Genomic DNA, 27,322 nt, shown 5'->3' with positions numbered 1-27,322 from the left:
TCTGTTGTGCTGTGCATGTGTGTGTACAAGTGTGTATCTAATCAAAACAAGAAACCAAAGCCAAGAACAAACAAACAAGACCAGAACAAGGAACAAGGATTCCAGCAAAGGGGGAACAGAATTGAAATATCCTTTTGTAGTTGAAAGTTTTCCTGTGTCCCACCTGGTCCCACAGCTGCTAGGACCCAAGTAAACACACAGAGGCTTATATTACTTGCAAACTGTATGGCCTATGGGTCAGACTTATTGCTAGCTAGCTTTTACAACTTAACTCAACCCATTTCTATTAATCTATATGTTTTGCCACATGGCTGTGGTATTACCAGTCTGCTGGCATCTTGTTGCTCTTTGGATAGTGGGCTACATCTCTTACCTCTGCCTTTCTCTTTCCTCTCTCTCCTTGGATTTCTCACCTGCCTGTAAGCTGCCTTGCCATAGGCCAGAAGCAGCTTATTTATTAATCAGTGGGAACAACATATATTGACAGCATACAGAAAGACCTCCCCCAGCATCTTTTGCAATTAAGACTGATAGCTCTGCCAAGTTAGAGACAAGCAGAAGAGCCAGGTACTATAGGAAAGAGACAATCTTAGTATGCTACATATGGATTTCTATTAATATTATTGCCTGGAGTTTGTGATAGAAGCTAGCAGTGGAACCTTTGGAGGATATTATTGGGGGGGGGGTCATTGAAGTAGTTGACACTAAAGAGGAGTGCCAGTTCATTTTTTTTTTTTGTTTTTCGAGACAGGGTTTCTCTGTGTAGCTTTGCACCTTTCCTGGGACTCACTTGGTAGTCCAGGCTGGCCTCGAACTCACAGAGATCCGCCTGCCTCTGCCTCCCGAGTGCTGGGATTAAAGGCGTGCGCCACCACCGCCCGGCATTAGTTCATTTCTTTTTAAGTTAAATATGGTCTGATACCTAAGCTTTGCTTCAGTAGAATGTTTGTATAATGAAAGATACTACTCAAAGCTCTCATCATTGTCCTTCTACGGCTTTTCCCTTAGTTTCTTTCAAGGAGTGCTATAGATCACTTGGGAGCCCATGAGTGGCAGGTCAGTTTCATATCAGTTGTATAACCCAAACTTGAAAAATAATGTATTCAGCTGACACCTGGATTGAATCACCTGGCAACGCAAGTTGTGTGGTACTCTCCCTAAAGTTTTATTAATTATAAAGATTATACTTAAAGCAAACCATATGTTATGTGAAAAGCATAATATATTTCTTCCTCACTTTTTCTTTTTGGTTTTTCAAGACAAGGTTTCTCCGTGTAGTTTTGGTGCCTGTCCTGGATCTCACTCTGTAGACCAGGTTGGCCTCGAACTCACAGAGACCCACCTGGCTCTGCCTCTCATGTGCTAGGATTAAAGGTGTGTGCCATTGCCACCCAGCCATTTTTATACTTCTATTTACTAATAGTTTGTCATGCTTTTTCTAATTTCTGTACTTTCTTTTTATATAGTTATAAACAAGGTTACATTAATATTATTATTTTGTATTTTATTGATAAATCAGCATTTTCAGTTTTTAACTCCAAAATATTCAAAACATTAATTATAACCTATTAGTGACACAGATTTCTTTGCCAAAAACAATGACTAGAAAGAGAGGGTGAAATAGTTTTCATATACATAAGTGAAATGAAATTTACATCTTCTAGTCTCCAAAAATATGTGTTGATTAACATTATTAAAATTTCCTCTCTTTCTCTCTAATGGACCACAGAGTTTGCTTTTCAAATATAACCACATCCAAAACTGTTAGAAATAGTCTAATCAGCATTTAGGTGAACAAATTCAAATGATAAAAGCCTTGAACTCTTGAATTTATCTAGCTAAAGACCTTTATTTTGAGTAATTCTGCTGCTTGTGACACTGAGAAACCCATAAGGCACAAATCTAGGCAGCTGGTGAAAGTGCTCTGTTTCTGAGAACCAGTGTCAATGAGAAGTTTCCAACATTTGAGATGATAACAAAGTATGTTGATATGTGTGAGAGTCCAGCAGTTACCATTATTTCCATAAGAGACACAGCATTTGACATAAACCGCATTTCAGGCTGAATTTATTGATTTTCAGTACTTTAGAATCCAAGAATTACTTAGCAAAAACTGATCATATCTGCAAAGAATACTTGAGGAGGCATTTCACAGTTGGTATTTAAAACAGTAAATTGAAGAGATCTTTGAAACTGCTTTTCTTAGAAGTAAATTAAAGAATATTTAATTAAAATAATATTACATAATTTCTCTTTTCCCTTTTCTCCCTCATATCACCTTCATGTCTGACAAATCTTCCCCTGCCAAATTTAAGGCCTCATCTTCATTTACTGTTGTTACATATACATATAAATTATATACATACATACATTTATGTATACATACTATATAACATATAAATACAACCTGCCGAGTCCTTTCAGTGTTGCTTGCATGAATGTTTCTAGGGTATACCACTCAGTAAAGAATAAAAATGATTTACCCTCAAGATTGTTCTATTTTAATCTGAATCTCTTGAACTCCCAATGAAAGAATTTTTGAAACTTAAAGCCCTAATAAAGAGTCTCCTCATTGCAACCTTCATCTCCTTATTTCTAAGTGTATAGATGACGGGATTCATAAAAGGAGTGATAATAGCATCAAAAATTGCTAAAAATTTATCTATGGGTAACGTAGGGAAAGGCCACACATAGACAATAATACAAGGGCCAAAGAAGAAAACTACCACAGTGATGTGAGCTGAGAGAGTGGAGAGGGCCTTGGAGGAAGCACCCGAGGAGTGTTTACGAACCGTGACCAGGATGAAGATGTAAGACACAACCAGGATGAAGAAGGTGGCCATGGAGATGAAACCACTGTTGGCAGTGACCAGGAACTCCAGTCTGTATGTGTCTGTACATGCAAGTTTGATGAACCGAGGAAAATCACAATAAAAGCTATCCATTTTATTAGCTCCACAGAAGGGTAAATTTACAACAAAAGCCAATTGGGCCACGGAATGGATAAGGCCAATGGTCCAAGCCAGAGCCAAAAGAAAAATGCACATTCTTAGACTCATGATGGTGAGGTAGTGGAGGGGCTTACAGATAGCGATGTACCGGTCATAGGCCATGACTATGAGCAGCACCATCTCTGTTCCTCCGACAGTGTGAATGAAGAACATCTGAGTGATGCACCCATTCAGGGAGATGACTTTGTGCTTCCTGAAGAGGTCATAAATCATCTTTGGAGTAGCAATGCTGGACACACCTGTATCTATGAAGGAGAGGTTTGCCAGCAGGAAGTACATGGGGGAGTGCAGGTGATGGTCTGAGATGATTGTGAGCACGATGAGAAGATTTCCCAGCATGCTTGCTACATAAAATACTGTGAAGAACAGAAAAAGGAGAATCTGAATTCTCCATGAATTGGTGAGGCCCAGCAACAAAAATTCTGATACCACAGAGTGATTTCCTCCATCCATCAACTTGTGCAAGTCTGACCATAAGGTGACTATTCTCTGAAGGGCACAAGAGGGAGAAAATATTATTATTAAGCAAAAGAGGCATCCTGGTTGTAAAACAATGACTCAGATACAAAACACTAAAGGCACCCTGTTGTTTTACAGGCAGATTTTACAGATCTCTCATCGAGACCAGGTACAGAACGTTTCCTATGCTTGCATATTTAGAGTCACTTCATTATTTAATCCTAAGTTTATTTTGAGTGCATAGCCAAGAAAGGAAAACTAGAGGCAAAGGCACTTGAGAATCTGAGGAGAGTCAAACAAGCTCTGCAGACACTTGTGCTCACTAGCTCCCATGCAGGAAATTAGTGCCACGGAATCTAGGCATGCTAAAAGAAGTTTGTGCTTTTAGCCTTTGTGCTTCAATCCTTTACTTTGTTCTGGAATTTTGTGTTTTTAAATTACTGACACATCTTGGTTTCCTAGGTTTGCATTAGTGTCATCAATGAAAAAGTTACTTTTTAAAAATATTAAATCTTTGCTTGCCAAAAATAGTGCTTTTTCATGAATTAAATTTGTTCTCAAATACATGTACACAATGTAAACTGACCACTCTTATTCCCACCCCTCACCATCTTCTATCTTCCTACTACCTTATCCACACCCCATGGTAAATCCTCTTTCATGTTTTATCTATTCATTTTGCTTTGTGACCAGTTAGTCTAATCAGGTTCATCTGTGTAGCTATGAGTCTGGAGCTCTATGTTGGAGGCTGGTGGGCTCAGTAGTGGGTACACAGCAGGAGACAATGATTGTTCCTTTCCTAGAATCTATCAATAGTCAATAAAGGTTAGTACCCCAATGAGCCTCTTATTCTTCCATGGAAATTGTATGCAGCGTCAGTCTGGGACCCACTGCTGGTAACTGATTGATTATGAAAAATATAAATAGAAAAGAAGAACAATGGATGACTCTATTTCCAGCCCTACCATTGACTGATACTGAGGAATGAAAATGTCGGTCTTGTTTGGAAAGAAAGGAAATGGAACTCTTACCTGAGTAGTTTAACAGAATCTGTCCACAGATGGGAATCACACTCTTAAAGAACTAAGAGATAATGAGAAGCTTCCATCATATGAGAGCTGCAATTCCCAATGAGAAAAATAGAAATTGCTTTGAATAATGCTTAGAAGTGTCAGAAATCAAAGCTATATAGAACATTGAAGCTGAAGCTGAAAGTATGTTAGAATTCTATTGCTATTAAAAACTAAAAGGATAAGAAACTAGGAAAGTAATATAGAATAGAAAATATGAACAAATTATGCCTTGTTCTCCCATAGCACTTTTTTTTGTGTTAAGCATTCTACCTTTATTTTGTAGTCACCTGGAGCCTTCTGTAAACATCTTCCCCAAAAGCTTGAGAAAATTCATATGTGCTCATTTGATTCTCTGCTCTTTGCTTCTTCTAGAACACACAAAGCAAACATGTCAAGAACTAAATTGTAGTTTAACTGAGGGCCAATAATTTATGACCAATAGTTGCAGGCAGATTGTCTGTCCATAGTTAGGTTGGAATGAAGTGTGTTCTACTGTGAACTATCTGTTCACACATGTGTTTTACTTACATGGTAATTCTCGAAGTGGGAGAATTTCTCCTGGTTGAGAGGAGGATAACTTCACATTCAGACTGAGAGCTGCACCTTTTACAAAACAAAAGAGCCTTATGTTGTTTTTCCCCAGTAAAAAGACTTCTAATTAGTGTGGTCCACTGAGTCTGTATTGTCACCCAGGGAATAAAAAGGACAAAAGAAGTGAAGAACAAAAGCATCTCACACAGATGTTCAGAAATATTTTTTTGCCTCAGAATGAGTGATTGAAGTGACTGATGAGAAAGTCAGACCCTCAGAAATCCAAGAGGCAGAGATGCTAGACAAAAGAGTTAACTACCTATTCTAGAATTAGCAATGAAGATTCAGCAAATAAGAAACCAGCACACACTAAGCTATCACTCACTTTGGCAATTTGTGTCTTCCAGTTCCATAAAGTCCCAAGCCCCAGACCTTAGACTGTAGAGACTTTTTCATCAGAATGGGGGGTGGTGGAATGGGGAAGGGCTGGGGATGGGAGGAGGGAGGACAGGGGAATCTGTGGTTGACAAGTAGAATGAATAGAAAATCTCTTAATAAAAAAAGAAATACATTCAAATAATTGGGTGCTAATTTCTAAGAAGAAGAGGCAATGCCATGTCACAGTTTTCAAACAACTATCTGTGACTATATTTAACAAGACTTTCTTTCCATTTTATAATTTTCCTTCTCAGTGTTTTCTCTATTTCTACAATTTCCATCATTCTTCAGATATTAGTGCCTCAAGATAATTTCTATGAAGAAGTACAATTGGTAAACTCTAAGATCACTGCCATGTTCTCCTCCAACTCAATGCATGAATAAAAGGAGGCAGTGGCACCCAATGTGGAATATTTAGACAATTTTTAATAAAAATTTTTCTACCAGTGTGTTTGTATCAAATACAGTGGTTATCATCACAAAGACAAAAGACAAATTCTTATGAGATGTGGAGCAAAGGAAACTCATATAATGTTGATGAATGAAGATTAGTTTAGATGCCAGGTGAATATATGGAGATTCCTCCAAAAATATTAGCATGTCAGTAAGATGCTTGCATTCTCATAGTGATTGCTGCATTATTCAAAGGGTATATTATAATGCATACTACTGAAAAACAGAGAGACCTTAGAAAATATTCAGAAAACATCTATTCCTTGAATCTATGGGAGTTGTATCTAGTTGAGAAGGAACACTTAATGAATTATATTTAATTTAGCATAAACACCAAGGAGACGGAGTGTTCTTTTAGAAAAAATACATTTAAATACATTTGAAGGTCTACTTTGATTACTCAGTAGCATGAATAGTATAATCTATTATTCAACTGGAGATATTTAACATATTTCAAATAATCTTTTTAAGGTATAACATAATTATTTATTGATTTTTTTTGGGAATTTCACATCATACACCCCAATCACACTCACTTCCCGTCCCTCTATATCCACCCTTCAACTCTGCAGCATCCCCTAAAGAACATTAATTAAAAACAAAACAAATAAAAAAAAACCCACCTCACTCCCCCATCTTTTCTGTCTCATTAACAGCTCTTCATTAACCCTAATGGCACTGGAGCTATAGTGTGTCACACAGTATACCCTTTTGAACAATCAACCCCATCCACAAATGCTCATTGCAGTGAGTCCTTGGTCTGACTCAAGGCCTCTCCCTCTGGTACACCATCATCACTGACCTTCACTGAAATTCCTCTTGGATGTTCTGTTGTTGCCCCGAGTCATGAGGAACCTGTGGCTATTGTTCTACAGGACCAGTCCCTTCCTGTGTTCCAGCAGGTCATAGATGAGGTAGATGTTAGGGTGGGCCAACTCAATGCCCAGGATGTGGCTCTGGGTGATGGCTGAGCTGGTCAGTCCATGTTGCTGGGATCCCCTCCTTCAGATGAAGAGCAGAGCCAGTTCTCCTAGGCCCATGCCGCTGGGGCCAGCTCTCCCACACCCATGGTATGGGGTGGGTCCTTCTCTCCCAAGTGTTGGCCAGCTCTCCCATGAGGAGTGGGGTCAGCTCAGCATGGCCCTTGGATTTCAACATGCATGGTTCCTATGACTCCCTGTGGTAATGTGTCATGGACATCAACAGAGACTCCATCTGCAGTAGGACCATGGACCCAGACATGTCTCTCTCTAGTCAGCAGCTCTGGGCCCAGATGCTACCAGGGCTCTGGTGGCAGCACAGGTCACCCAGATCAGTATGGCTCTGAGGGCTACATGGCACTCAGACACCAACATGATCTCAGGTGGCTGACCAGACCCTGGGCATCCACACAACCCTCGGTGGTAATAAGATCCATGTACATCAACTAAGATCATGGCTGCTGTAGGGCCACAGTCCCACATATGACCCTTGGCATTAGCCTGGATCCAGAGGACTCCATGGCCCCATGTGACAGCACAGGCCACCCAGATCGGCATGGCCCATGTGCAGCATGTTCCTCAGATACCAACATGGTCACAGGTTGCAGCTTAAACTTTGGGAATCCATGTGGCCTTTGGTTACAACATTGCCCATGGACATCAACGCAGACCCCAACTGTGGTAGGACCATATCCTCAGCAGCAGAGTTTTGAACTTTTATTACGTTTAAACTATAATTCATTTTTAATTTATACAATAGATTAATGAACTATCTCTGAAATAAATTGCAGGTGGCTGAGACATGGCATTAATTATGTTTTCTGAATTGAGAGCCTATCTTGTGCCTACTGTGCTGTTTATTCTCTAAGGAGAAGTAGACCTACAACATAATGTGATACATTATTTTTTCAAAGTCAAACACAATGCTTTCTACGACAGAATGGCTATCTTCAGAGGTTTGAAATTTCTGCTCATGAGCTGAGCTCTCCAAGGCAACGATTCTCATGTATGCATTATATTTTATGGACAAGTACAAAGCTATGTACTTTGAATGTGAAATCAGGCACTGAACTGTTGTTTTTCATACTGAAGGCCATCAATAAATAAATAAGCTATGTGTGGGGGTACCTTCTTATTATTGCTCTCCAGGGAGGCCTAGAAGCCCCCCAAACAGTACACCTTGATGTACAATATAGAGAAATCAGACTGGAATTAGGCTGAGTTAGCTTTCATAGTGCTAGATGGTTCTATGCAGGGTCCTGAAAGAATAGAGGCTTCAACAGTCTTACCCAGCGTGAACTCAATGAGCTGCAACATTGGTCTGCCATATAACATGTGTCCCCTTGTGCAATAGTGGCTTGGCTGTTATGGAGCTAACCAACTGCCTTCTGATTGGATTGAGGTCCACCACATAGGAGGGAATTCATAGTGTATGCTGTTCTGCTGTTCACTTTCTATATGAGCACTGTGTTTGATTGTCTTTAGCTATACACAATTGGAGCTTTCTTTTCAGTGGTTTTAAGGCATTGGACATTTTGGTATGGTATAATTTCTAAATTTGCTGTAAATTGATTATTGCTTTTAGTTGTTTTATTTCTAAATGTTATTCATTAGAATGAAGCTTTTGTACAGCCAAATCTATGTAGAAACCTATAATTATTTAGTATATTAAAATGAAATCATCATGAGTACATTTACCTATTTTTAAAAATTAATTGAACTATTTATAAATGCAACAAAATAGCACAATGATACAAAACCTCCCAATTTTGTTTCCTTTTTTATTTCTAGTATTGTATAATGAGATATGAAATCTTTTGTCACACTGGACAAATCAAATGGTCCTCTAGGGAAAAAGTCCCTGAACTACAAGCATTTTAAAACTGTCTTGGTCATTTCCCACTTGAGGTATATATAATTAGTTTATATATTCTTGTGCTGGAATATCATAGGTACTTTGTGTTGGAGAACACAGGGAAATTGGAATCCATGAGGACTGTGTTCATTTTATGCAGGTAAATGACTGCTGGAAGGACATTCAGCAGTAAGAACAGTGCTCTATTTATAGATGTGATTTCACTGCTGGAATTGCTATGAATTTGAGTCATATGTTAAATTGATTGAGTGAACCTAAAACAAAATTGATAGCATTTACAAAAATCATTAGATAGGCATAGGAAAATACTTGTAATTATTTATTAACATACTAGAGACATTACTGATTTTTACTTTAAGCTCGAGCATGTTGTTACCTGGGGAAATGTAAAAGGCATTAGAAGACATAAAATAGCTTTATGATATTTTATATGTAGCATTGCTTATACTTAATCAGTCCATTCTCTGATAATGCATGAATGACCTTATGCTCTTCTACTTGATAAATCAGCAAGTATTTATTGATACAAAAACAAAAGCATAAAGGTTACATTTTTCAATCCACCAGCTTTTCAAAAGAACTGGGCATACACTGATCATCTCCAAAACAGATACAAGTTTATCGGCAGTCTTCCAGTGTGAAGAGTGTCATCATAGATACCTGACCAAAATATAATTTGACATGAACACCAAATAATCCACTGCTGAAAACATACTTTCCAATGTAATTTCATTTTTAGATATGACATGGATAATTTCAAAACAAATAATATCTGGAGCTACCTTGAATTGTATTTATTTTTCCAGTTTTCTTCTACCATTTTTAATACTAATTTTCTTCTACCATGTTTATACTAATTTTATTTCTGAACAGTAAGTAGAATAGATAAGGGTAAAGAATTTTGATGAGTAGTACTTTTTAATGGGTAATATAAAGTGAGAAAGAGAATCAGAATCACATGAAAAGGATTGTAAAAGATATTTTGGGCATATTGGTCCCAGCTTGGTAGATGGAGGCAGGAGGATTGCCTGGGTTTGAGGCCAACCTGGGATACACAAAAGGACATTGTTTCAAAAACAACAACTAAACATTTAGTTTATTGAGTTCAGTAAATTTGAAGCTACAAAGTCATTGTGTTTTATTTATATATGTATTTATTTGAAAAGGAGATAATCATTTAAATTTCCCACAATAACAATTAAAAGTAGAGATGTTCCTACCAATTTGAGAAGTAAAACTATAAAATGTTTCAATTGAGTGTGTGAGTGAGCTTGCAATAATTCCAAATCGCGAAAGAAACACACACAGATGATGGTTTACATGAACTGTGTGCAGTAGGGCCTTTGAACTTGATGACTCTGCACTAGGAACCTCAATACCAGTATCGTTCATCAATAAGGACTGAATGTTTTCATTTCAGTCCTTGATTTATTAGCTCTGTATAGACTAAGGCAAAACAGTAAGTACTACACTAGGCAAAGACATAGGGTGGCCTTTCTCATCATGGATATTTCACTAGTTATGAGTGTAAAGAATGTACTTATGAAACAGCACTTTCAAGTAAAACTGATGTCTACATGAAGACAATTCCAAATACAATCTCGTAGGAGTTTTCTCTGAGGGTATTTTTGGCTCCCAAGTAAGCGAACATGTTTTCTTTGTATAAAGATCTAAAAACTTTTTAAATGTTTCATATATTTCACACACACACACACACACACACACACACACACACACACACACACACACACACACACTGAAAAGATTCTTCTCTCATACAATGCATCCCAATACAGTTTCCCCTCTGCTCCTCCTAGATCTCCCTACCTCCCTCTTCCCTAGGTCTTGCTCTCTCTTGATTTCCTCTTCAGAAAAGACGAGGTCTCCAAAAGATGAAAGCCAAAACAGGACAAAACAAGATTCAGCAAGACAAGGCAAAAGCCCTCACTCATATTAAGGCTGGACAAGGCAACCAAATAGAAGGAAATGAGTTCAAAGAGCAGGCAAAAAAGTCAGAGACACACCCACTCACTGCTAGGAGTCCCACAAAAACACCAAGCTAACAGCGTAACGTGTATGCAGAGGACCTCGTGCAGACCCATGCAGGCCCGGTGCTTACTGTTTCAGTCTCTGGGAGCCCATGTGAGCCCTGCTTAGTTGATTTGGTGGACGATGTTCTCCTGGGTCCTCACCCACTCTGACTCCTACGGTCTTTTTTCCCCTTCATCTGGGGAGGTCCCCAATTTCTGAGGAGAGGGATCAGATGGAGACCTCCAATTTAGACATCCTTTCCAAATAATGTCTGGCTGCTTTTTCTCTGCATCCACTCCCATCAGCTGCCAGAGGAAGCCTCTCTGATGATGACTGGGCAAGGCACTAATCTATGAGTATAGCAGAATATCACTAGGGATCTTTTCATTATTTCTTTTTCTAGTTGTGTTTGGTTCTACGCTAAGTCTCTGGCCTATCCAGTTGCCTATTCCTGGCCATCTAGGCAGTGTATGGCACAGGCTCCCTCTCATGGTACTGGCCTCAAGTTATACAGATCTAGAAACTTATTATGACTTTCTATGTTCTAAGAATTTAGCTGTTGACACTGTTGACTTTTAATTCTAATCTTCCAAATTTACCATATATGATTTCTTCTGGTGTTTGTACTGCAGTTATAATTCGCTCTTCTCTAATCATAAGTCACCATACTCGGCTAAACACATTTTAGACAAATTCCTAGTTTTTACTAGATGAAGGGAGTTGCAGAGAAAAGATAGGTAAATTCACAGCTGATAAATTGAGAATGTCTTTTTTTTCTGATTTCTAATTTCTTTTTTTTGTTTTCTCTCTCTTTTTTTTTATTTTACAATACCATTCAGTTCCACATAATAGCCACAGATTCCCTGTTCTCTCCCTCTCGCCCCCTCCACTTCCCCCAGCCCACCCCCCATTCCCACCTCCTCTAGATCAAGGTCTCCCCGAGGACTGGGATCGACCTGATAGACTCAGTCCAGGCAGGTCCAGTCCCCCCTCCCAGATTGTCTTCCAAGAGTTTTAGAACTTCAAACCCCAAAATACCATAATAATAATTGTTATCTTATACATGAATTTGAAAGAATTAAAAGGGAGAATGGATTTATGAAACCTATTACTATGTGTAATGAACATATGTCAAAAATACATACATACATATATATATATATATATATATATATTATATATATATATATATATAAACATACCTGAAGTTACTGCATTTTTATTGTTGTAATTATATGGTTTCTGAAGGGTAGCTCTGAAAATCAATGCTTATCATTTCTTATAAATTATCCATTATTTTATTAATGGGGCCTGGTTTATTATTTCTCCTTATAATTGCACAAATGCTATTCCATTTTCTTAGTACTTTTTTTAGATTTTCTCTTTAATCTCATTTATTTCTACTTTTCCTCCAAATCTTTACTTCTACAATCCTTTATTTTCTAATTCTATCTCACTTTATAATTCTGGCTAGTCTCTATGCCTATCTTCTTTGACTACATAACAACATATTTTAATGTGGTTTTTAAGTATTAAAATATCCTTTTTATGTTTCATTAAAAATTATATTGTACTATGATTATGAGTTCTGTGGTACATTAACTAGAAGAATGTTGCAGTCTTTAGCTTTAAGGGCATTATGGCCTATCTGTGAAGAAAAATTTAATGACTTAGATTTGTAATAACTACTAAAGAGACACCTGTGTTCTTTGAAAGCAATTATACTTAATTTCAGCTTAAAGTTTATATTTTAATCATCAAGATAACATGAACATTACATACTTTTAAATAGGAGCCAGTTATATTTTGAAAAATCTTCTGTTAAAAGGAAATAGCCAATATATTTTGAGATATTTTTTAGCAGTGAAGGGTTTTGATGTTCTCTGCCTGCTTAAACCCTAAATTTTTTCATTCATTTTCTTATATCATGAGTTCAGCTCATTTATGTACAAATGGAAAAGGAAAGTAATACTAACTTTTTACCAAAAAATTGTCTATAGAATACTACATGCTGAATTAGTGATCATTATCTTTAATTGTGTTATTCCTAACCAAATCATAAAATGCATGATTTAAAACTGTGTTCAATAGAGAAATAGACTGAAACTCAGGGGCTTATGCCTAATACCTAATTTGGTGGTGTTTGAACCACACTGTTAATTTTTATCTGAATTCAAGGATCATATTCTGATTATTGTATAACGTTTCTTTACTAGATAAAAGTAAACTACAATAAAATATATTGAATTCTGTCACCAGTGTTGGAACAGAAAGTAGCCTACTACATTGTTTCTTTTAGATGGTTAAGTTTTCAAATCACATGCTATGCACTCCAGGATAATGATTCTCACCCAACCCTACTGTTCCCTGGACCAGTACTTCCAGTTTGAAATGAGACATTTTGGTTTTGTTGTGATAGAAAAATTTGTAGGCACCTACAGTTTCTGTGTCTGATGTGACGCATGCTGGTAACTGACAGCTACAGAGGCTTGCACCTCTCCTGGACCACTTCTTAATTGCTTCAGAGAACAGAAATAGACATATATTATGCTTTCTCTATTTAGCATGCTTACTTGTATTTGGTGAGTAGTATCATGACAGGTGTAGATTATTTGAGGAATAGTAAAAATAAATATATTAAAAAATAATAAAATGAGCATAAATTTGAAAGAGAGCAAGGAGAAGGTTAATAGGGGGTCTTGAAAAGGGAAGTGAGAAATGTATTCATTTTATATTCTCAAAATATTAAAGAAATAACATAAATACAAATATAAAGCAAGAAATCATGGTTTGATAAAACATTTAATAAACCTTGAAGTGAAGTGTTTTCCAGAAGAAGATAGGAGGAAGAAGGGCTTATTTGTCAGAATAAAATTGTAGTGTTGGACTTCAAAAAGAGTGTTGTTTTTATGTGTGTGGGCTAGGCTCTATATTATTCTTGAAGCAAAAATCAGTTGTTTCCATGTTGGCCAATCTTCTCCATTGAAAGGAATATTTCTGTACCCACTCTGAGGGGAAACAGAGGAACATGAAATTCAGAGAGAGAGACTATGGTAGCACTACTCAAGTGCCATCCCCTCCCCTATGTGGTCATCTTTTCACAATCCCTAGGTGTTTTAGGTGGCTTTTCCTCTTCAGTTTTATTAAAGTATAACAAACTAATGAATAGAAAATCTCTTAATAATAATAATAAAAATAAATAAAATATAAAAACCTAAAAAAGAAAAAAAACCAAACTAATGAATAAATCTTGTTTCTTATTAGAGAATCCAGTGTGATGTTTTGACATATGTGCATTATGAAACAATTAAATCAAACTAGTTAGCCACATCACACATTTATTTCCTGAGAACACTGACAATCTCCTCTCAGCATGTTCAAACATACAGCACAGCTTTACTGTCCACCAGGGTCACGATGATGCATGATGAATCTTCAGAAACATTATCATCCTAGCAGAATATCTTCACCCATTGGCCCATATCTTTTCTTTCCACTTTCCAGTCATCTTTATTTCTACATGGTACACCCTTGTATTCACTGCTCTTATGAACATTCCTTCTTTGGAGTCTATGTGTTTGTGAGATTGTCTGTATTGATCTTTCTACATCTCTTTAATTTCATTTTTAACAATGATCCCTAGGATTATGCAGATTATGATAAAACAGGATTCCCTTCTTTCAAAAATCTGAAGAATATTCTGTTGTGCCTGTATGTTAGTGTGTGTTTGTATACTATCCACTCAACTGCCAATGGGCATTTAGATTTTTTTCTATATTGATTATTGTAAATAATGCTGCAAGGATAATGAGAAGAAATTATTTGCATATGATGGTGGAATTTCCTCAGACTGTAACAGATTGTACAAAAAGGAGTCTTGTTCACTTATATGGTAGTTCTAATTTAATCCTTCCCTCCTTTGCTCCCTCCGTCCCTCCTTTCTCCTTCATTTTTTCCAAAACCAGGGTCAATGCCTTAGTAAGTGAGTGTTTTATTCCTGAGCTACATAAAACCATATTTTGAAATTTTGAGATGTATTGTAATTTTCTTTTGTAATGTTGCACTATTTATATGCGTATCAACAATTTAAAGATAGATTTATTTTTCACATCCATTATGAACTTTTTTGACCTTTTGTTAAAGCCTCTTTTTTTTTTTTTTTTTTTTTTTTTTGGTTTTTTTTTTCGAGACAGGGTTTCTCTGTGTAGCTTTGCGCCTTTCCTGGAGCTCACTTGGTAGCCCAGGCTGGCCTCGAACTCACAGAGATCCACCTGGCTCTGCCTCCCGAGTGCTGGGATTAAAGGCGTGTGCCACCAACGCCCGGCTGTTAAAGCCTCTTTTTAACAAGTATGAAGTGATATTTCACTTTTATTTGAAAGTTCACTCCTTGATATTAAGTGGTTTTCATTTATTCATATGTTTGTCTTTAGTTTGATTTTTAATGTTAGATTACAAACAGACTTCCATAACTTTTCTTAATATACTCTATTAGTACAATTTACAGTTTTTCCCGTTTCCTCTTCCAGGTAGCACTGACGTTCATGCTTATGGAGGGAACAAATCACTCTGTGGTGTCGGAGTTTGTATTTCTTGGACTCACCAACTCCTGGGACATTCAGCTTCTTGTCTTTGTGTTCTCCTCTATGTTCTATGTAGCAAGCATGATGGGAAACTCCCTCATCATTTTTACTGTGGCTTCAGACCCTCAGTTACACTCTCCAATGTACTTTCTGTTGGCCAACCTCTCCTTTATTGACTTAGGTGTTTCCTGTGTCACTTCTCCTAAGATGATGTATGATCTGTTCAGAAAGCACAAAGTCATCTCCTTTAGAGGCTGTGTCATTCAGATCTTCTCCATCCATGTCATTGGTGGTGTGGAAATGGTTTTACTCATAGCCATGGCCTTTGATAGATATGTAGCCATATGTAAACCTCTCCATTACCTGACCATTATGGGCCCAAGAATGTGTCTTTCCTTTGTAGTGACTGCCTGGTTAGTTGGCCTTACACACTCTCTTGTTCAATTGGCTTTTGTAGTCAATTTACCTTTCTGTGGACCAAATGTGTTGGACAGCTTCTACTGTGATCTTCCCCGGTTCATCAAACTTGCCTGCATAGACACCCATAAACTAGAGTTCATGGTTACAGCCAACAGTGGGTTCATCTCTGTGGGCTCCTTCATCATACTTATCATTTCCTATATTGTCATCATAATCACTGTACAAAAACACTCTTCAAGTGGTTCCTCCAAAGCCCTGTCCACACTTTCAGCTCATATCTCTGTGGTGGTCTTATTCTTTGGTCCTTTGATATTTGTCTACACATGGCCATCTTCCACCATACACCTGGATAAATTTCTGGCCATATTTGATGTAGTTTTCACTCCCTTTCTGAATCCTGTGATCTATACATTCAGGAATCAGGAAATGAAGATGGCAATGAAGAGAGTATGCAGACAGCTCCTGAGTTACACAAAGATCTCCTAAGTGCTTGCATTGTGAACATAAAAGTGCATTTTGACCAACCTCAGTGAAAATCTGCCTTTCTACATTGTTTGTATACACCAATATTTAGTCTATTTTCTTTCTACTTAGGAAGGTGAGACAATCCCTTCTGAAAACAGAAGAAATTATAAATATTTACAAAGTGAGGATTACAATAATCACAAGCCTCAATTCCCAAGGAATATTTTTGATATAAATTCTTAGACATAAAGAAGCTGGAAGCCTATACTAAGAAATTCAGAACAGAGACAATAAGATTTTTTAAAATCACATGTAGGGAATTCTGGCAGTATTTACCAGGGATATTTGTTTTTCTTTTTAACCTATAATTTTTCTTTATTCTTGAGAATTTCATACACATATTTAATGAAATATGATCATACCTATTTCTTGATTTCCATTCTTTAACTTTCCATTAGGTTTGCCTCTCAACTTCATATATTTTTTTTCTTATAACCTACTCAGTCTTGACAGTACTGTCCATATGCATGGGTCTCATGCCATTCACTGAAGCATGGGAAACCTCCCAGTGGGAATATTCTCAAAGAAGAATAATTTTACTTTGCCTAGGAGCTACTAACTGCAATAGCTTCTCAATAAGGAATGATGCCTGAAAAACACATCTCCCATCTAGGCTTGAAGTTTCATTGGCTTGCTCTTGTGTGCATCATGTGCAAGTAATTATAGCTGCTGTGAGTTCATGAGTGTGATAGTTATGACATATCCAGAAGACTGTCTTCCATTGCACTCTTCTCCATCCTTGGGATTGACCTTACATTATTTATTTATTTATTTATTTATTTTACAATACTATTCAGTTCTACATAATAGCCACAGATTCCCTTGTTCTCTCCCTTCCTGCCCCCTCTCCTTCCCCCCAGCCCACCCCCCATTCCCACCTCCTCCAGATCAAGGTCTCCCCCAGGACTGGGATCAACCTGATAGACTCAGTCCAGGCAGGTCCAGTCCTCTCCTCCCAGACTGAGCCAAGCGTCCCTGCATAAGTCCCAGGTTTCAAACAGGTAACTCATGCAATGAACCCAGGACTTGGTACCACTGCCTAGATGCCTCCCAAACAGATCAAGCCAATCGACTGTCTCACCTATTCAGAGGGCCTGATCCAGTTGGGGGCCCCTCAGCCTTTGGTTCATAGTTCATGTGTTTCCATTCATTTGGTTATTTGTCCCTGTGCTTTATCCAACTTTGGTTTCAACAATTCTTGCTCATATACACCCTCCTCTTTCTCACTAATTAGACTCCCAGCGCTCCACCTGGGGCCTAGCCTTGGATATCTGCATCCAGATTCCTCAGTCCTTGGATGGGGTTTCTGGCACAACTATTAGGGTGTTTGGCCATCCCATCACCAGAGTACGTCAGTCCTGGTTATCTCTCCACCATTGCCAGCAGTCTTTTGTGGAGGGAAAAAGAGCGGGAGATCCTAGCTGGATCAAGAACAGAGAGGGAGAACAAGGAATAGGAGACCATGGTAAATGAAGACCACATGAGAAAAGGAAGAAACAAAGTGCTAAAGTGACCTTACATTTTTTCTGCCTCCTCCTCCTCCACCATCTTCTTTGAGCCTTGGCAGTGTAGTGGATGTTGATAAAGATACTCTATTTAGGGCTGAGCTCTTTGTCTCTTATTCTTACCACTTCCACAATCACACATTTCAGAACTTTTGCCAACTGCAAAGAGAAGCTTCTCTGACCAAGGTTGAGAGAAGTCCAGGTCTGTGGACACAAACTTAACTATTTAGGAGTCAATGTTATGACATAAATATTGAATAAAATAAAAATAGTAGGCCATACTTTAGAACACATGAGTTTCCCAGGCATGACCTTTTGTCTAGGATTTTACTGTCAGGCATGTTATATAAATCCCTTTTGTGGAACAGTTCTCAAATCCACCAGAAAGCCAACAGTTGTGCCACTATGGCACTAGTTCCTGGCAGGTCATTATTGCAATATGTATTGTCCAGCACTAGGTAAGACTATTGTGTTTTTCCTCCATGAGCCTACATAGCACCTTTTGGCATTGTAAAATTTAGCTATCAGGAAAGTTTTAGTTCAAGATTGATTCCTCAATACTCTGCAGCCAAAGTATGTGATGTCCTCAACAGCAGGGTCTTGCCATGTAGCTGTGGAGGGTAACCAAGGGCAATGATTACATCCTTTTTGTTTTAGAGTTCATTAGTTTTGACAGTCTTTCATTTTCTTAGTAGTTATTATTTTCCCACATGAACACTTGTGTATAATCCCTAAAACTGAGTGTGATATGTGTTCTCAGATCTCAACCAATTCCTTGTACCATCTGAAAAACTGCAGAAAGAAAGTGCAGCCATGTACATTTAAAAAGACAAATACACATAAATGTAAAGTACAATGAAGGTCTAGAACAGTATTCTTTTCCCTATAGGAAGAGGCAGGGGGAATGATTTAAAGTTCATGATCAAAGCATCTTTGCCTTTATGAGGGGTGTTCTAATCTTAAAACGAGAATAGATTCAAACACTCTCTATAGTTTGAAATTTAAAAAAAAATCAACAATAGTAGCCAATATCTCTGCTTCTATTCTGTGACTTTGAATTCAGTTGCATTTGCTCATACTAAAATTAGGACATTTAATTCTCATATTTCAGACATAGCTTTTGTTCTTACTAAAATGAAACAGGTAATGACCTTATTTAATTTTGCTGTGTTTCATGCTACTTTGAATGTAAGAATGGTGTACCTGTGAACTGTCTGATCAGAAGACTATCATAAATATAGTGTATTCTATTTATTTGTAGAGGCATTTGAAAGGTGTTTGTGGACCATAGATATGAATACCTTTAGGTGTGCAGAAATGAATTATGTTTCCCCCATCTTTGCTGCTGTGTAGTGACCCTTATTTTTGATCTATAAGATATCATTAATAACCCAGTTATTCAAAAATAAAGGAAGAGCCTAATGGATGAAAACTCTGGAGAAGAAAAGATTACAATGGCCTTTAAATGAAATTCAAGATACTCAGAATAAAATGGGACACAGATTCACTAGGTATAAAAACTACATTTAAGGGAGACCCTTTTTGTTTTGTTCTTTTGTATTTAATTTAGTAATTTCAGCCCTGAATTTGATCCTTCCTTCCTTCCTTCCTTCCTTCCTTCCTTCCTTCCTTCCTTCCTTCCTCCCTCCCTTCCTTCTTTCATTTCATTCCTCCTAGACAAAGGTTTAGTCAGCTCACATTTTTTTCATTTTCATTTATTAAGAAAATTTCTACTCACTCCACATACTATCCACAGATTCTCCCTCCTCCCTCCTCCCACCCCCAGCCCTCTTTCCCAAGCCGCTCCGCATCCCACATCCCCCAAATCAAGGTCTCCCATGGGGAGTCAGCAGAGCCCAGCACACTGAGTCTAGGCAGGTCCAAGCCCCTTCCCACTGGACCAAGGCTGTGCAAGGTGTCACATCACAGTCACTGGATTCCAGAAGCCTGCCCATAGACCAGGGACAGATCCCAATCCCTCTGCCTGGGTGCCCCCCAAACAATTCGAGCCAAATGACCATCTTCTGTATCCAGAGGGCCTAGTACAGTCTCATGGGGGCTCCACAGCCACCAGTCCACAGTTCATGAGCTTCCACTAGTGTGGCCAGTCATCTCTGCACGTCCTCCCATCATCATCTCAACGTCCCTTGCCTGCCTCTCTTTCATCAATTGGATTCCCAACAGCTCACATTTTTGTAGGGTTAAAAGTCTAGGTAGCATGATATGCGTCTCCTTGGCATATCACTACCATATTTATGGAATCATGGAAGGAGTATGTGCAAGAGAGAGATCGAGATGTCACAAATCAACGGAATGCCAAAGAGAGGAATTCAGAGATAAGGTTTACTTTTTTTTTTTTTTTATAACCCATTCCTTGGGAACTGGGATCCAACATAAGTGTCACCACCTCTTTATGTTGCCACACTGGGAATGAAGCTTTGAGGACAGGATTCTTTAGGCCCAGAACTTCCTTTTGACTTTACCCAGAGCACAGCATGTACTCATAGACAAATGCTAACATCCTTAGTTTAGTCAATCAGACACATTAAAATTAACTGCTATGTAGCCCTTGGGTGACCTAAGATATCCCTTTTCAGTATGTCATCATTTCAATGTAGCATAGCTGCTTTGCTTTTGGATCTAAGGTTAATTTAACTTTCTGAGTTTTATCCTGAATATTATCTCCTTACTTGCACCTTAATGAGTCCTTTTATTCCTCATGAATTATTGAACCATGAACCCTCTTACCTAACATTTCAAAGATTATCCAGCTTTTTAGAAATTCTGTCACATTTACACTGTGAAGAGAAAAAAATCAGACTCTGTTTGCCCTCACTCTTTCTCAGGTTTTGAATTTCACATTTGAAAGTGATGAATAAAAAATATAGACAATAAAATATGTGAAGAAAAGTGCTACACTTTCTATATTGAAGATAATTATCAAGAAAGACACATCATTTGGCAAGATTTTAGGAGTGTTTCTATTAGAGCTGTGAAGAGCAGCATTCGTTAATGAATCATCACCCATCTCCAGTAGACAGCGCTGCCTGGAAGTCCTAGCGTGTTTCTCTGGTTTCCTTATGTTCCTTCGATATTGAACGGCTATTGTGTTTTCCTTAAACCTCTGGTCCTTTGCTGTGATTTCACCCTCCACTTCATTAATTGAGGGCATCAGTCTACAGCTCTTGATGTCCTGTAATCGAAGTGCCTGGCACCTGCATCTGCACTACATTAGCCTGCCAACCTCCACTCTTGCCACTCTCCCAGCGATCTCCTCACTCTGCTGTGGTTTCAACTGGATTCGGCTTATGACATTTTCAGCTTTCAACAAGGCAAAAGCAAGAAGCAAGGAAACAAAAAGGCTCTGCTCCGAGTTGTTTTCCCTGTGATAACCCTCCAAGTCAGCACCAAGTCAGCAGAAGATGTTTAGTTTGTTTGTGTGGTGGAGTACATTGAGTGATTTTCATGCTAAACCATCCTCACATCTCTGGGATGAAGCTCATTTGATTATGGTGGATATGAATCTTTTTGATGTGTTCTTGTGAGTATTTCATTGAACATTTTTGCACCAATGTTCACGAGGGAAACTGGTCTGTAATTCTCTTTCTTTGTCGAATCTTTGTTTAGTTTGAGTATCAGGGTGACTGTCGCATCATAAAATGAATTTGGCAATGTACCTTCTGTTTTTATGTTGTGGAATAATTTGAGGAGTATTGGTATTAGCTTTTCTTTGAAGGTCTGGTAGAATTCTGCACTGAAACTATCTGGTCCTGGGCTTTTTTGGTTGGGAGACTTTTAATGCCTTCTTCCTTAGGGGCTATAGGTCTGGTTAATTTGTTTATCTTATCTAGATTTAACTTTGGTATGTGGACTCTATCAGGAAATTTGTTCATTTCTTTTAGATCTTCCAATTTTGTGGAGTACAGGTTTTTGAAGTATGACCTAATGATTCTTTGGATTTCCTCAGTGTCTGTTGTTATATATCCCTTTTCATTTCTGATTTTGTTAAGTTGGATATTCTCTCTCTGCCTTTTGGTTGGTTTGGATAAGGGTTTGCCTATTTTTTTGATTTTCTCAAAGAACAAACTCTTTGTTTCATTGATTTTTTTTTTTACATATCAGCCATGGATTCCCCTGTTCTCCCTCTGCCCACCCCCAGCTTTCCCCCTAATCCACCCTGCATTCTTACCTCCTCCAAGGCAAGGTCTCCCCTGGGGTGTCAGCCCAGCCTGGTAGATTCAGTTGAGGCAGGTCCAGTCCCCTCCTCCCTGCACCAAGGCAGAGCAAAGTGTCTCAGCAGAGGTCCCAGGATCCAAAAAGTCAGCTCATGCACCAAGGACAGGTCCCAGTCCCACTGCCTGGGGGGGTCTTCTAAACATTCACGCTAATCAACTGTCTCACTCATCCAGAGGGCCTGGTCCAGTTCCACGGTGGCTCCTCAGCTATTGGTTCACAATTCATGTGTTTCCACTAGTTTGGCTATTTGTCCCTGTGCTTTTTCCAACCATGGTCTCAATACCTCTTGCTCATATAATCCATCCTCTCTCTCACCGATTGGACTCCAGGAGCTCCACCTGGGGCTTGGTGGTGGATTTCTGCATCTGCTTCCTTCAGTCACTGGATGAGAGTTCTATCATGACAGTTAGGGTGTTCGGCCATCCGATCACCAGAGTAGGTCAGTTCAGGCACTCTCTCGACCATTTCCAGTAGTCTATAGTGGAAGTATCTTTGTGGATTTCTGGGGACCTCTCTAGTACTCTACTTCTTCCTTTTCCCATGGGGTCTTCATTTATCATGGTATATCTTGCCTTGTTCTCCCACTCTGTTCCTGATCCGGCTGGGACTGCCCGCTCCCCTAAACTCTCTTTCCCTTGATCCTTGCCCTCCATTACCACTCCCTCACCCCCAGTTTGCTCATGTAGATCTCATCCATTTCTCTGTTGTTGAGTGATCCCTGTGTCTTTCTTAGGGTCTTCTTTACTAGGTAGCCTCCCTGGAGCTGTGAGTTGCAGTCTGGTTATCCTTTGCTTTACATCTAGTATCCACTTATGAGTGAGTACATACCATGTTTGTCTTTCTGAGTCTGGGTTACCTCACTCAGGATGATATTTTCTAGTTCCATCCATTTGCCTGCAAACCTCATGGTGTCATTGTTTTTCTCTGCTGAGTAGTACTCCATTGTGTATATGTACTACATTTTCTTTATCCATGCATTCTTCAGTTGAAGGGCATCTAGGTTGTTTCCAGGTTCTGGCTATTACAAATAATGCTGCTGTGAACATAGTTGAGCATGTGTCCCTGTGGTATGATTGAGCATTCCTTGGGAATATGCCCAAGAGTGGATAGCTGGGTCTTGGGGAGATTGATTCCCAATTTTCTAAGAGAGCACCATATTGATTTCCAAAGTGGCTGTGAAGTTTGCATTCCCACCAACAGTGGAGGAGTGTTCCCCTTGCTCCACATCCTCTCCAACAAAAGCTGTCTTCAGTGTTTTTAATCTTAGCCATTCTTACAGGTGTAAGGTGGAATCTCAGAGTCATTTTGATTTGCATTTCCTCTTGATGACTAAGGTGGTTGAGCAATGCATTAAATGTCTTTCAGCCATTAGAGTCTTCTGTTGAGAATTCTCTGTGTAGCTCTATAGCCCATGTTTTAATTGGACTGTTTGGTGTTTTGATGTCTAATTTCTTGAGTTCTTTTTTTTTTTTTTTCGGTTTTTTCGAGACAGGGTTTCTCGGCATAGTTTTGCGCCTTTCCTGGAGCTCACTTGGTAGCCCAGGCTGGCCTCGAACTCACAGCGATCCGCCTGGCTCTGCCTCCCGAGTGCTGGGATTAAAGGCGTGCGCCACCACCGTCCGGCTCTTGAGTTCTTTATATGTTCTGGATATCAGCTCTCTGTTGTAGTGGGTAGCCATTCCAGCTTTGGTCTGAAAGTTCCAACCCCCATTTAGGCTTCAGTAACTATCACGCCTACAAGGCAGGGCCAAAGGAGGGCCCTGAATATCCGAGATCGGCATGTGCAGTGCTCTTTTGATTCCTGGACCTGGGTGCTAGAGGTAGACTGAGGAGAATTTTCCAGAAAACACCACTGGACTGTGCTGCATCTTTCCCATAACCTGCCACCTACCTATCCCTTCATTTGTAAGTTACCCACTAAATAAATCTCCCTTTTAACTATGTGGAGTGGCCTTAATAATTTCACCAATACTCTGTCAGATGTGGGGTTGGTGAAGATCGTTTCCAATTCTGTAGGCTGTCATTTTGTCTTATTGACCATGTCTTTTGCCCTACAAAAGCTTCAAAGTTTCAAGAGGTCCCATTTATTAATTGTTTCTGTCAGTGTCTGTGCTACTGGTGTTATATTTAGGAAGTGATCTCTGGTGCCAATGTGTTCAAGACTAATTCCTAGCTTCTCTTCTATCAGGTTCAGTGTAACTGGATTTATATTGAGGTCTTTCATCCACTTGAACTTGAGTTTTATGCATGGTGACAGATATTTGCAGTCTTCTACATGTTGACATCCAGTTATGCCAGCACCATTTGTTGAAGATGCTTTCTCTTTTCCATTTTACAGTTTTGGCTTCTTTGTCAAAAATCATATGTTCATAGATGTGTGGATTAATATCAGGGTCTTCAGTTCAGTTCCATTGGTCCACATGCCTGTTTTTATGGCAGTACCAAGCTGTTTTTATTACTGTAGCTCTATAGTAGGACTCGAAGTCAGGGATTGTGATGCCTCCAGAGGTTATTTTATTATACAGGATTCTTTTGGCTATCCTGGGTTTTTTGTTTTTCCATATGAAGTTGAGTATTGTTCTTTCCAGGTCTATGAAGAATTGTGTTGGGATTTTGATGGGGATTGCTTTTGGTAAGATTGCCATTTTTACTATGTTAATTCTACTTATCCATGAGCATGGGATATCTTTCCATTTTCTGACATCTTTAATTTCTTTCTTCAGGGACTTAAAACTCTTGTCATACAGGTCCTTAGCTTGCTTAGTTAGAGTTACCCCAAGGTATTTAATATCATTTGTGGCTATTGTAAAGGGTGATATATCTCTGATTTCTTTCTTGGCCCATTTGTCATTTGTATATAGGAGGGCTACTGATTTTTTGACTTAATCTTGTATCTTGCTACATTGCTGAAGGTGTTTATAAGCTGTGTAAGTTCCTTGGTTGAATTTTTGGGGTCACTCATATATAGTATCATGTCATCTGCAAGTAGTGAAAGTTTGACTTCTTCCTTTCCAATTTGTATCCCCTTGATCTCCTTATAGTGTCTTATTGCTCTGGCTAGAACTTCAAGTACTATATTGAATAAGTATGGGGAGAGCGGACAATCTTGCCTCGTTCCTGATTTTAGTGGAATCACTTTGAGTTTCTCTCCATTTACTTTGATGCTGGCTGTTGGTTTGCTGTAAATTGCCTTTATTATGTTTAGGTATGTTCCCTGTATTCCTGATTTCTCCAAGACCTTTATCATGAAGGGGTGTTGGATTTTGTCAAATGCCTTTTCAGCATCTAGTGAGATGATCATGTGGTTTTTTTCTTTGAGTTTGTTTATATGGTGTATTACATTGACAGACTTTTGTATGTTGAACCACCCTTGCATCCCTGGAATGAAGCCTACTTGATCATGATGGATAATTGTTTTGATTTGTTCTTGGAGTCTGTTTGCCAGTATTTTATTGAGTATTTTTGCATCAATGTTTTTGAGGGAGATTGGTCTGTAGTTCTCTTTCTTTATTGCATCTTTGTTTGGCTTGGGAATCAGGGTAATTGTAGCCTCATAGAATAAGTTTGGTAAAGTTTCTTTTGTTTCTATTGTGTGGAACAATTTAATGAGTATTGGTATTATCTCTTCTTAGAAGATCTGGTAGAATTCTGCAGTGAAACCATCTGGTCCTGGGCTTTTTTTTTGGTTGGGAGACTTTTAATGACTGTTTCTATTTCCTTAGGGGTTATTGGACTATTTAAATAGTTTATCTGGTCTTGATTTAACTTAGGTGTGTGGTACCTATCCAGAAAATTATCCATTTATTCTAGATTTTCCAGTTTTGTGGAGTAGAGGTTTTTGAAGTATGACCTGATGATTCTCTGGATTTCCTCAATGTTAGTTGTTATGTTTCCCTTTTCATTTCTGATTTTGTTAATTTTGAAGCTCTCTCTCTGCCTTTTGGTTAGTTTGGATAAGGGCTTGTCTATCTTGTTGATTTTCTCAAAGAATCAACTCTTTCTTTCATTGATTCTTTGTATTGTTCTCATTGTTTCTATTTTATTGATTTCATCTCTCAATTTGATTATTTCCTGGCATCTATTCCTCCTGGGTGACTGCTTCTTCTTGTTCTAGAGCTTTCAGGTGCGCTGTTAAGTCACCAGTGTGAGATTTCTCCAACTTCTTTATATGGGCATTAATGCTTTGAATTTTCCTCCTAGCACTGTTTTCACAGTGTCCATAAGTTTGGGTATGTGGTGTATTCATTTTCATTGATATCTATGAAGTCTTTAATTTCTTTCTTATTTTTTTCTTAACCCATTGGCGATTTAGTTGAGCATTATTAAGCTTCCATGAGATTTTAGGCTTTCTGTAATTTTTGTTGTTGTTGAAATCTAACTTTAAACCATGGTGGTCTGATAGAACACAGGAGGTTATTTCATTTTTTTTGTATCTGTTGAGATTTGCTTTGTGGCCAAGTATGTGGTTGATTTTAGAGAAGGTTCCATGGAGCGCTGAGAAGAAGGTATGTTCTTTTTCGTTAGGATGGAATGTTCTGTAAATATCACTTAAGTCCATTTGAGTCATAACATCAGTTACATCCTTTATTTCTTTTAAGTTTCAATTTGGCAGATCTGTCCAGTGGTGAGAGTGGGGCGTTGAAGTCTCCCACTATTAATGTGTGGGGTTTTATGTGTGATTTAAGCTTTAGTGATTTTTTTTTACATATGTGGGTGCCCTTGTGTTTGGGGCATAAATGTTCTGAATTGAAACTTCATCTTGGTGGATCTTTCCTGTGATGAGTATGTAATGTTCTTCTTGATCTCTTTTGATTGATTTTAGTTTGAAGTCTATTTTGCTGGATATTAGGATAGCTACACCAGCTTGCTTCTTAAGAATGTTTGATTGGAATGACTTTCCCCAGCCTTTTATTCTTAGGTAGTGTCTATCTTTGAATTTGAGGTGTGTTTCTTGTATGCAGCAGAAAGATGGGTTCTGCTTTCGTATCCATTCTGTAAGCCTGTGTCTTTTTATAGGTGAATTAAATCCATTGATATTAAGGGACATTAATGACCAGTGATTGTTCATTCCTGTTATTTTTTGGTAGTAGTGTGTGTGTGTACTTCTCTTCTTTGGGGTTTACTGCTGTGGCTTTATCTATTGCCTGTGTTTTCAAGGGTGTATCTGACTTCCTTAGGTTGGAATTTTCCTTCTATTGCTTTCT

General features: G+C 38.4%; 2 protein-coding genes across 2 annotated transcripts; one reads left to right on the top strand and one right to left on the bottom strand.

The window, feature by feature from the left end:
• Positions 1-2,501: 2,501 nt before the first annotated feature.
• Positions 2,502-3,464, bottom strand: LOC114697481 (olfactory receptor 4F3/4F16/4F29-like). The gene has a single exon (XM_028875744.1). The coding sequence runs from the start codon at positions 3,462-3,464 to the stop codon at positions 2,502-2,504; it is 963 nt and encodes a 320-aa protein (XP_028731577.1).
• Positions 3,465-15,393: 11,929 nt separating this feature from the next.
• On the top strand, positions 15,394-16,338 carry LOC114697480 (olfactory receptor 4F3/4F16/4F29-like). Its single transcript, XM_028875743.1, has one exon. It carries the CDS (start codon positions 15,394-15,396, stop codon positions 16,336-16,338), a length of 945 nt encoding a protein of 314 aa, XP_028731576.1.
• The last annotated feature ends 10,984 nt before the right edge of the window (positions 16,339-27,322 follow it).

The sequence above is a fragment of the Peromyscus leucopus genome, chromosome 4 (genome assembly GCF_004664715.2).
Source record: "Peromyscus leucopus breed LL Stock chromosome 4, UCI_PerLeu_2.1, whole genome shotgun sequence".
Lineage (NCBI taxonomy): Eukaryota > Metazoa > Chordata > Mammalia > Rodentia > Cricetidae > Peromyscus > Peromyscus leucopus.
This window is presented reverse-complemented; position numbering and strand designations above follow the sequence as displayed.